Consider the following 12,825-nt stretch of genomic DNA (forward strand, 5'->3'; position numbering starts at 1 on the left):
TCATCACAGTCATTAGGCCTGTAACACACTCCTACACTCAATTTTGTTTTCTCAGTGCTGATATCACACCAAACTAGCTCAACGTTGCACTTGTCATCCAAGTCAACTGGATGTACTGCCTTAGATTTAATATTCTTCTTAACTAAGAGCATAACCCCACTACCTGTCCTGTTCTGTATCCTTCCTGTACATTGTACTCCCCACATTCAAATTCAGCATCACTTATGTCTGAGTGACACTACATCTCTGCTATTTCTAAGTCTCCATTCAATAACTTAATCAGTACTTCAAATTCAGCAAATTTATTTACAATGCTCCTAGCATTAGTGTACATGCAATTATACATGCACATGTTCTTGCTCTTAGTTTCCCCAATACAGCCCATGTATTCATTTGTTCCATGATGACCCACAGCAGGGCCTGAAATCCCAGACACCTTCCTTTCCAGGCTGCTGCATGCAATAGTAGTAATGCAAGAATCACTTTCACCTCTGGCTGTGGCTCTAGTTAAACTATTAGTCTGGGTATCCCTCCACCAAGGTAGCAATTTCTGACCCACCTATCACTGCCTCAATAGCATAAGCAAATATTCTTGCACCCCTTCTATTCAAGTGTATTCCATCCCTATAAAAACAGTCTCTCCTGTTAACAAGCACAGACCACACTGAGGAAAAAATCTATCCCATGAGCCCTGCACATTCTCTCAGGGGCCGAATTGATTGACAAACTCTCAAAATATACTTCCTCCTGTCATGTCTGGGCAGAATTGCACACACTTTCAAATTCAATCCTAACTCATGGGGAAATGTACAAGGGAATGTTGACTTTTTGCCAACATTTCCCTGTGCTTAAAAAGTAAGTCCTCAGGTCTCTTACTCTTAATATCATTAGTGCTAATGGTTACAACAATATCACCTTTTGCCCTTAAAAGATATCTGCTCTGCAACATCACCACCTACTTTTGCCGTGGCAGACACCCTGGTCCTATTCCATCTTGTGCAATATATTTCTCATTTCCCTGACAATAGAGTCGCCGACAATAACTAGCTCCTGTGGACCAGTGCATTCTGCTTTGAATTCTGATGCACAAGAGTGAGTTCTGGCATTGATTTGGGCAACTGAAGAGCTTGATGTGTCCCCATTTTAATTCCTTTGAGGGCATCTACTCTACTGTTCAAACTCTCATAAACATCCATCAGAATTCTGAGTTGGCACCAAATTTTTTCACTCTCTGCACCTAGCGATACACACAAAGACATCCTCCTTGGCTGAATCATGTCGTGTTCCAGAAAGGTCTGCAAACATTTCATAATTTGCACATTTTTTTAGTTAGCCAGGTGGGTAAAGTGCCTGCCTGGCAACCCAAAGGTCACGGGTTCAAATCCCACCTCGGGCTTGGATCAAAGAACTGCAAAAACCTTGGGAGGTGCATTATGGCCACAGAAGCTGATGCGCCAACAACTACCAAAAAAAAAAAAGCACATTTTTTAGGCTGTGATGCATTGGGGAATCGCCCCCTTCAGTTCTCCCCTCAAGCACAGCACTCCTGCTACTTTGTGCCTGTTGTTTTGCTGCTGTAGGCTGGGGCATAATTTCTGTTTAAATACGACCGAATTGATTAACAATGAATATTAATAAATTTAATTGATTAAATGACAATGCTATACTAAGCTAAAAGATTCTAAATGAAGTTATACATATTACACTAGCTAGTTTTATGTTATACTTTACACTATCAAGTTCAAGATATACATTATGCTACTGTAACAATTGCAATATTAAATTAATTATACCCTTGCTAAAAAGTAAAAATTCCTTAGCTAAACACAAAAAAATATATATGCCCAATAAGTGATTAGCCTTTGAGCTACTTATTTATCACAATTGTAACCCTAATACTGCTCTGCACTCCTCGTTACGTGCTATGATATTCACACTAAAACACCAATACAACAGCAGTGCAAATAATCAGTCATAACTTAAAAAATCACTAGCTAAATGTAAAATAACCTAATGAATGTGACTAAGACTATTTAAACTATCTGTAAAACACAATTTAATATGTTAATTAATCAAAAATACAGTAAAAATTTCCAAAAAACATCCAGGAAATGGATGTTTTTTGGAAATTTTTCTGCATCCTGGCACTTATAATTCATTATAAGTCCTCCATTATAAGGCATTATGATTTACTAGCCCACTCTTCCTGCCTGCATAGTTGTTCATTATATTTATCACAGTTGTTTAGCCTATAGCATACTCCTATTTTCATTTTAGTCCCAGTGTTTATGTCACACCACACTGACTCAATAGTGCACTGGATGCTCACATCTGGGTGCACTGCCTTAGATTTTATTTGTGCTTCTTAACTGAGAGCATTATTCCTTCCTGTCTTTTGTCCTGTCTATACATATTTTACTCTCCATAGTCAAATTCCACATCGTTTATGTTTGAGTGGCACCTCATTCTGATATTCCTACTATGTCTGCAGTAGTTGACTTAACCAGCACTTCAAATTCATCAAATTTGAAGTTATCAAGGAAGACAGAGAAATGCCTTCATTCCTGGTTCTACTGTATTTTTTTACCTATTGCATAGTTTAAGATTCCTATTTCAGTTCACCACTATATGAACTGAATAATGATATAAATTGACTATTTACTAAATCAAATTACTTTTTTATACATTAAAATATTGATATATAAAAAGTAAAAAAGAATATGGAAAAATTACCGGATGTTGCTGAACTCCAGGTTCCGAACATTGAAAAAAGACATTTCTGCCTGAATGTAATTTTTCAAATGTGCCTAGTAAAAAATACCATTAAAAAATATATTAATTACTTTTAGGGTTTAATTTTTACACAAAATGTAAGAGTGAAATAATTACAAAGTAAATTTGCTTAAGGATACAGTGTTAACAGTATTAAAATATAAGTAAGAATTAAAATTTTTTCAGGAGGTACTTCTAGCATCACATATTCTTCTGTTTAAAACATCAAATCACATATTCTTCTGTTTGAAGAATAAAAGTAATGTTAAAATAAGACAACAAAACTAAATAAAATCAAGTATCATATTAAATTTGACAAATGCAAAGTACTGCATATGGGTAGAAGTAATCCCAGAGGAACGTAACAACTGTGTGGTACTACACTTAGGGTGGTAGAAAATGAAAAAGACCTGGGAGTAATTGTGCAGTCAGATATGAAGTTTTCTGAGCAATGCAGACAGGCTGCAAGAGCAGGTCATGGGGTTTTGTCAATGATATACAGGAATTTTGCTAGCAGGGAAAAGGAGGTGATTATCCCTTTGTATAAGGCAATGATCAGGCCATGCCTTGAGTACTGCACTGCGTACATGTCTGGAGGCCTCATTTTAGGAAGGATGTAGAGTTGCTAGAATGAGTAGAAAGAAGGGCAACAAGATTGGTGACGGGAACAAAGGGGTGCTCTTACCAAGAAAGGCTTAAGTTCTGCAAATTGCAGTGTCTGGAGACTAGGCACCTGAGAGGTGATCTGATTGAGGTGTATAAGGCCTTGAATGGGTTAAGCACACTGAATTCTGATGGGATTCTTCTGCTTGCTCAGATTACGAACTAAGGGAGCATAAATTCAAACTGAGGAAAGACAGTTGTAGAATAGATGTGAGGAAATTTGCCTTTATCCAGCGGGTGGTTAATTGCTGGAACAAACTTCCATCTGTTGTTGTGGAAGTTGATAGCTTAAATAAATTCAAGAAGGAACTGGATAAACTTTCAGAGGGAATGGCTGTGTGAATTTTTTTTTGGCTGATGCTACATAAGCTCTTATGCTTGCTTTCTTGAATCACATACCTCTATTACTATTACTTATCATGAGAGAGAGAGAGGAATCACCAAGAAAGAGAAGGATAATGATATCCAGCTCAGGACCCTGGGTTTGCCAAGTACATACTCACCAGAGTAAGCCCCTGGGGTGATTGTTAGAGAACTGGACAAGAAAGTATAAGTTGTAAACATCAATGGGAAAAACAGTACAGATTTTGCTCAAAGGTAAATTAAGTATGAACTGAGCTCCCACTTTGAGGCTTCTAGGAGATGCTGTTCAGTATGTGAAAGTATTACGAACCTAAGGGGAACATAAATTCAAACTGAGGAAAGACAGTTGTATAATAGCTGTGCGGAAATTTGCCTTTAGCCAGCGGGTGGTTAATTGCTGGAACAAACTTCCATCTGTTGTTGTGGAAGTTGATAGCTTAAATAAATTCAAGGAGGAACTAGATAAACTTTTAGAGCAAATGGTTGTGCGAATTTTTTTTTTAGCTGATGCTACATAAGCTCATATGCTTGCTTTCTTGGATCACATGCCTCTATTACTATTACTTACCATGAGAGAGAGAGAGAGAGAGAGAGAGAGAGAGAGAGAGAGAAATCACCAAGAAAAAGGATGATGACGATATCCAGCTCAGGACCCTGGCTTTGCCAAGCCAATACTCTCCAGATGTAAGCCCCTGGGGTGATTGTTAGAGAATTGGACAAGAAAGTATGTTGTAAACATCAATGGGAAAAACAGTACAGATGTTGCTCAAAGGTAAATTAAGTTATTTTTTTGTTATTTTGGTTTTTTTTTTTTTAGGAGCATTAGCAACTAAGGCCATATTGCTCCGGGATATGCGGTGGTCATTCACTGACCTTTCCGCATCCTCCCTATTTGGTGGTGACGGGCTCGAACCCCGGTCTAATCAAGAAGCGTGTGCTACGCACTGCTGCTCCTTCCCACCTGGCGTAAATTAAGTATGAACTGAGCTCCCACTTTAAGGCTTCTGGGAGATGCTGTTCAGTATGTGAAAGTTACGAATTACTCAGGGCTTATGATTGAAGAAAGACTATTTTGTACAGGGCATGAATAGATATGTGTTAAAAGACTGTCATGTATTCAATTCTCATCCCCAACATAACGCACCAAGAAAAACTGGGGGAAGCTGACAGCCATCAACACCCCCAAAAACCCAACCAATGACATATGCCAACATGAGAACTGAAAACAATTGTCAAATTAATCCTTAAGAAACATAAGATAAATGTATGTCGAAATTAAAATATCTAAAAACCTAAAATTGTCTAAAACTTCTTCTAAGGGACCAAACTTATTTGGGTAGTTTCTGTGCTCACAAGAATTAAGTGTTTTTTGCAAATGATTTCCACCCTTTTGTATGCATCAATCTATCAAATCCCCGGTACGAGATTATTTATACTAATCAATGTATGAATTACTGTGCATACATGCCAGTACTCAAGTGCATGGACTCAAGAGTCCACGAGTCCGAAATAGTGTTTCAGTAATTAATAACTTAATATAATCTTTTTGTGTATTTAAAACTTTCACTTCATTAAAAAGGAACACATGGCTATCATTGATTGCATGGAAAGCAAGTTCCGAGGCACATGTCCTTCTAGCCCTAACCGATGCTACATGTTGCTGTATCCTCCCTTTGAAAGATAATTTTGTGTTGAGCTAATATACAAGGAATTGCAATCACCACAAATAATATTATAAATGACATTGTATGCTTCCATGGTTGAGACAGAGCTGACCGCTCTATGCTTCAAAACATCACGGAGTTTACTAGTTGGTTGGGCAATAATCTTAAATTCAAGATATTAATGAATTGTTTGTTCCAGTACTGTATATATGGAACTTTAATAAAATGTTTCTGTTCAGACCTGTAATTCACTATACCAGTCTGAAGTTTATTTTTGCTTTTCATCTTATCTTCATAATAGTACCAAACATGTAACCCCTATTTAGAAATCTTTTTGCAAGTTCCATAAGTTCATCTAGTAATACCTCCTGAGTAGAGCTATATTTGTATGCATTGTAAAACTGATTAAAAATAATGCTTCATTTGTATGTAAATGGATGATAGCTAGCACAGTGTAAGAATTTGCCTGTATGTGTCGGTTTTCTATAAATTTTAAAATGTATATTCTCATCAACTCTCGGTAAAGTAAAATTTAGAAAATTTATAGCTTTTTCCTGAGGATTTTCTATTTCTAAAGTAAAATCAAGGCTGGTATGTATCTTATTTAATAAATCCAAAACATTATTTACTATGTCATCTTTAGTAATTATTAAGTTATCATCCAAGTATCTACCATAAAATGTTAGATTTGGAAGGAACGGTGTTAAATGTAACTGTTCAGTTTTATTAAGGTAAATTTCGGCAACTAATCCACTCAAGCTAAGACCCATCGGTAATCCAAATATTTGTTTATAAATTTTAGACTGGAAATGAATATAACTGGCCTGAACAAGAAATTTAATTAGATAAAATATTTAATTTTTTGGTAAAATTAGACTCATTTAAAATTACTGAATCACCATTAATTAGATCCCACATTGTGTCTAATGCATACTCGACATGTACATTCATGTACAAAGAAACTACATCCAGAGAGAATAATTTATTAACCTAACTAATCATCTTTATTTAACTTATTCTTTTTTAACTAACTAAACAACATATCCGAATTCTTTAAACTGAATATTATTTGCCGAACGTAAAGGTTTGATAATCCCATACAATATGTCATGAGTGATGCAAAAGCTGAATTTCTAGAGACAATGGGTCTAATAGGATTTCCTGTTTTGTGCACCTTCACCTGTCCAAAAAGAGTGGTTACATTATTAGTTCTAGCTTAGACTTTTTAACAGAGCTATTGAAATATAATCTTTTTTCCTGTATTCTGTTAACATTCTATTAAACTGTTTAATTAAATCATCAAACATTGTTTTATCTACCAATTTGGTAAGCAGAACTATTTGATACAATATTTATAAGTTTGTCTATGTAATCCCTTTTATTTAAATGACTACCGCATCTCCTTTGTCTGCCTTTTGTATGATAATAATGTTATTCTGTTTTAATTTTCTTAACCCAATCCTCTCTTCCTTAGATAACTTAGGTATATAAGGGTCCCTAGATTGATTAATTACCCCATTAATCTGCTGTATTAGTCCCTCCCTATTTTTTGCATTTCTTAAACCATATTCAAATTCAATAACTGTTTGTTTTATGGGAAGTCGTTTACGAGTTACAACACTGTGGTCATTAATGTTATCTTGTAGGTATGGTTCTTTAATTTTAGTCATATTCTCTTGCATCACTATATCAGAAATCATCCGTTGTGTATTCCTGGTGTGACCTACCACCCCTTCAATTTGTCTCGTTCCATTACCTTTTTGTGATGCTGTTTCCGTATTTATTTATTTATTGCAAGTTATGATACCTTTAAATACTTGAAATAAAAGCCTTATGTGCTTCACCTGTATAAATTTAGAATCTATTTATTATGATAGATTCTAACATACATTTTGCAGATGTTTTCTCCTTTCCTTTTTTCAGTGATTGTGACCTTGCTGTTACACCATCGCAAAAACAACAAAAAGACCAACTAAAATTTCACGAAAATCAAAGAAACTATAACATTAAAATGCCAATCTAATTTGACTAGTGTGTTAATTTATAATTTTATCAGAAATTTCCACAGGAGCTATATAAGGTAGTTAGTAGACAAGAGTTAAAAATAAAGCAATTTTGGATTATCTACATTTTCCAATTATCTGTGCAGCCTTTTACCGCACAGATTCTGTAGACTACTGTAATAATCGTGATTGGCTCTCATTACTATATGTAATAACAGAACTATTTAAAGTTACATCACATTGAAATAAACTATAAATAAAGTTTAATGCAAACTTAACCTCAGTAGTAGTATTATATTCCTGATAGTTTTTACTCATACTAATGGTGCCTCCGTAGCCAGGTGGGCAGGAGCAGCAGTGCGTAGCACATGCTTCTTGATTAGACCAGGGTTCGAGCCCGTACCCACCAAATATGGAGGATGCGGAATGACCACCGCATATTCCTGGAGCAATATGGCCTTAGTTGCTAATGCTCCTAAAAACTAAATTATTAGTATGAGTTGTTACTCATACTAATAATATTTCTGTATATTAAATTTATCTATTTATATGTAATCATTATGCAACTAAAACCTCTATCACACTGTTGAAAACATTTATATAAAATCACATTTATAAAAATTAAAATATGAAAGCACATTTCATATTTTAATTTTTTTCTCTCTTTTGCCATTGTTTTTGTCAGTGCTGAAACAGAATGCATGGAGTGCCTAGCAATAATAATATGGATTAAAAAATGCAGAAAGAGTTATGGAAGGCAGTCTAATATATTAGAACAGTTGGTAACTGATCATTGGAATTTCTGCTTTTAAGCAATGGCTAACTTACTTATTTGAGGAAAATGCATGTCTTGTTAAATAGTGTAAAGTGACTGATTTAGTAATCATCATGGAAATTAAGATATTCATTCATTTGCATTCTATTCAATTCAATGTATTGTAACAACAAATTCTATTAGAAAACATAATAATACCTGCTTATAAAATGAATTTTTGCCATCATTTTCATGATCATTTATTGCAGTTTCACAACATTAGAATTAAAAATGAAGTTTATCAAGGTAAGGTCTTTTTTCTAGATTTCTCTCAATGAATGCACTTATAGGATTTTGGTATAAAAATAAAAGGACAGTAGTGGTCTTCTTGTACATTTAAAAGTTAGGAGACATTAACGTTTTCAACCTGTTCATCTGTTTAACTGATAGTGTCATCTGTGAGTTTTCAGGTTGCATAAATCATATATTTTAAAGCAAAAGCTTTCTTTATTACCTGATTTAAGTTTGGCTTTAATAAGTGGCTATCATTAATAATTAGTACAAAATTTAGGCATATAGAGACATGCACTTTATATTTGTTAAACAAATATGGTGATACGTTTTTTTAAAATTGTTTAATAAAGTGACTTTCTCTAAGAAAACAAAAATGTGTTCAGCCTTTTCATTTAAATATGTCCTAAGTTGTTTATTTATGAAACCTGTTTCAGGCTTGTGGTGATAATGGGAACCACATGGCAGCTACACATAAACAACTATTTAATTTTTACATGAGAATGAGAATTTATTTAGATAAATACTTATATCATTTCACAGTAGATATAAAGGCAGAATTATTGGCAATCATAGACAAAGTTGTTTCTCTGTGATAGCTACTGACTGTTTTGTTTCAGAGGACAACAAATTACTTTGCCTTGTGTGGATGCATATTTCTGGTTAAGCTTTGATATACAGACAGATACACACCCAGCAGACATTGGATAAACATGGGTTAATGTATAAAAATTATAATGTTATGAAATTTCAAGCCTTATATAGATCTAGTAAAAACTAGATCTATAAAAGGATTTTTCTTAAATGAATAAGAAAAATAATAATGAAAACATTACATAACAGAAAAATACTGAAATAGCATAATTTAAATATTAAAAAACATTACATTTGTGGCTGCTAATATTTACAAACTAGTTTTTGATGTATCTTACTTTTAAAAATTTTCAAAATCTGTTATTGTTTAAAACAAAAAAGACAGTTAAAGTACTCACTTTGGTTACTTTTTCTTGCTCTTTTATAACTGTATCTACTGTAAAAATCACTTCATGATGTAAGTGGCTGTAAGATTTTATCTGAAAATGAAATTAAATATATCATTGGAATTTCTGCTTTTAAACAATGGCTAACTTACTTATTTGAGGATAATGCACATCTTGTTAAATAGTGTTTTAAAAAATAGTGTTAAAAAATAAAATCCTTTATTTTTTCTAATAAAGGTAAGCCAATTTAAATTGCATCTATATGCCTATTATAACAGCAGTACATTATTGTATGGGCAGTTTTTGGGCTTATGGTGGGTTAATTTCTAGAAAATGTGCTGTAGGTTGAATCTGATTTTCACATGATATGCAGATATCTCTAGAGTTAAAAGAGCTTCAGATACCTGTTTTTACTTCTTCATTTATATTTAATTTGTGTTCTTAAGAACATTTTTAAAATTATGCGATGCACTTCAAATTAATGCTGTTTGTTTGTTATTTGGTTTTTAGGAGCATTAGCAACTAATGCCATATTGCTCCGGGGATATGCGGTGTTCATTCCCTGACCTTTCCGCATCCTCCGTATTTGGTGGTGACGGGCTCGAACCCCGGTCTAATCAAGAAGCATGTGCTACGCACTGCTGCTCCTTCCCACCTGGCTACGGAGGCACTCAAATTAATGCAATTCTACAACTGATCTACCATCACTGTAAGGAATTTTTAGAACTGCACAAATTGTCTGTGCTTACATTTTTTAAAGGAATTTTCAGAGCTTATAATTGCAGTTATAATTATATTTACAAATGACAGTGTTTATTAATCAATTAGTGTTGTTGCAATACTGTTTTTTGTTCAACTATATGAGACTGCAACTATATGAAACTATAAAAAAATAGATATGAGAGTGTAACTATATTTTTTAGCACTCAGACTACTCGAAAAACATGGGCTATTCTGGGTATAAAAAGATTATTTTTATTACTATATTTAATGCATATAATAATATGTACATAAATATATATGTAAGTGCATGTGTAAATATAATCATTGAGAATAAATAAATAAATGGCAATATGCTTCTGTTTATGGGAAAGTGATATTTATTTGAAGGTTAAGAGTGAGATCACACTGTGTGATTTTCTTCACAATGTGAGATGCATGATGCTTTTATGTGTTTGCCACTATAGCTAAATACAGAATGATACATTTGCACTATTTTTATGATACAGTGCTTACATAACACATTAAATGATTTTAAACACCATTATAATTTAAGTTAATTTAAAATGTATTTAATTTAAATATAATGAAATTCTAATTCAATTATAATTTCAAATAGTTATAAAGCATTAATATGAAGTACCTATGTGCTGAAAAGTCCAATAAAATCCACTCATGCAGTACTCAAGGTGTGACCTAACTATTGCAATGAGAATGAAAAAGATTCAGTTGTCTAAGCCTCTTGATTTTAGGTAATGTAAGGCTGATGACTTGTTACCTTTTTAAAAGAATGGAGGTCGGTTTGGTCAGCAGTACAATGAGTGGACAGAAATCAAGGGATACCTACCTACGTAGTAATGGGTAGGCCCACCTTTTGCCCGGATAAGGGCAGTCGCACGGTGAGGCATTGAGTCCACTAGTTCATGAAAGTGTTCCACATGTATTTCCATCCATGCTTGCTGCACCACTGTCCATAATTCCATCACATTCCTGGGTGAAAGGTCCAAAGCTTGAATCGATCTTTCCACAGCATCCCAAAGATGCTTCACAGGGTTCACGTCTGGTGAATAAGGAAGCCATTCCACGGTGGTAAAATCTGCAGAATGCTCTTCAATCCATGTTCTAGTCACCACGGATCTGTGGGGAGGCACACTGTCCTGCTGAAGGAGTCCATTGCTTATGGGTGCACTATGACCATGAAGGAATGCAGATGATCTGCAAGAATGGACACGTAACCTGGACTGTCCAGAGATGCAGCTAGATGTACCAGAGGTTCCAATGTTGTTGTTATTTGGTTTTTTAGGAGCATTAGCAACTAAGGCCATATTTCTTTGGGGATATGCGGTGGTCATTCCCTGACCTTTCCGCATCCTCCGTATTTGGTGATCACGGGCTCGAACCCCGGTCTAATCAAGAAGCGTGTGCTACACACTGCTGCTCCAGCCCACCTGGCTAAGGAGGCACCCCGGTTCCAATGTGTGCCAGTTGAATATGCCCCAGACCATTACTGACCCGTAACTTTCCTGAACAGTTCCTTGCTGACATGACAGTTGCATAGCTTCGTACAGTTTCTGCCAGATACACACCCTCCCATCCACTCGAAATAACTGGAAACAGGACTCATCAGACCAGGAGACCCATCTCCAATCATCCAAGGTCCAGTAGCGATGTTCTTTCACCCAGTTGAGGCATAGAGTCCGGTGTCATGGTTTTAGCAATGGGACTCTGGTGGGTCAGCGGCTCCCATAACCTACTGTGGCTAATAATCGCCTGATGGTCATCGGAGACATTTCTGGCACCTCCCTTGTTGAAGTCGGCAGCAATTTGTGTCACTATCGCTCTCTCCAGTTGGCTGAAACAATGCAAGACAGGCATTGACAGCCACGTTCATCCACCACCTTTCTCCGCCCACAGCACTGTCCATGATGAGATGTTATTCCAGAAATGGTGTATTCCCAATACACACTTGATACTGTTGAATGGGGATAGTGCAATTTCTGTACCACCTTCGCAATAGTGACCCATGCATCAGGCACCCACTATCATCCCTCTTTCAAAGTCGGTAAACTCACAATGTTTATCCATACTGACATCAAATTACCATCTACGTGAATGCAGTGATGCAGTGTACCTATATACTTGCCAAGCAGTGGCAAGTATATAGGTACACTGCTAGCGAGAGGGGTAACAGTGTCGTGTTGCTCAGGAACTCTATGAATTCTGTATTTTCAGTGTAGACTTAGATGCCGTACTCCATTCTTTAAATTTGAGAGGGTGTCTATCTGTCTCTCCAATAACAGCTTAGATCCAACTTGGTCTTGAATTAGTGAGAAATTAGAATAGTATTAGATATTCAGATTTGTATGGAATGGAGCATGTGAATGAATTTCTGCAAATTGCCTATGTCTGATATATGAGTTGTTTAAAAATGTCAACTCTGTATGGTTATCCTGGGCAATCAAGGTTTATAAGAGGATGTATCTCAAAGGGTTGAGGAGGTATCTCAGATTTTGGTTAACTACATGAAATGGATTGTATTGAAGGTGGTTAATAAAGGATTTTAGAGAATACCTTTCAAATGAACTTTTCAGAAAGATATTTTTCAGTAGTTAGAG

At 35.3% G+C, this 12,825-nt stretch overlaps 1 protein-coding gene across 1 annotated transcript in view; it reads right to left on the reverse strand.

Moving 5' to 3' along the window:
* Positions 1 to 12,825, reverse strand: part of LOC150080328 (dynamin-1-like) — a 61,080-nt gene that overhangs the window by 9,516 nt on the left and 38,739 nt on the right. Inside the window, exons 9-10 of the mRNA XM_090380685.1 lie at positions 9,503 to 9,583; positions 2,734 to 2,807 (exon numbers count right to left, since the gene is read on the reverse strand). Coding sequence (XP_090236811.1) covers positions 2,734 to 2,807; positions 9,503 to 9,583 — 155 coding nt within the window. The remainder of the gene's footprint in view (positions 1 to 2,733; positions 2,808 to 9,502; positions 9,584 to 12,825) is intronic.

Source organism: Mastigoproctus giganteus, chromosome 9 (genome assembly GCF_048544385.1).
Source record: "Mastigoproctus giganteus isolate SK-2022 chromosome 9, ASM4854438v1, whole genome shotgun sequence".
Lineage (NCBI taxonomy): Eukaryota > Metazoa > Arthropoda > Arachnida > Uropygi > Thelyphonidae > Mastigoproctus > Mastigoproctus giganteus.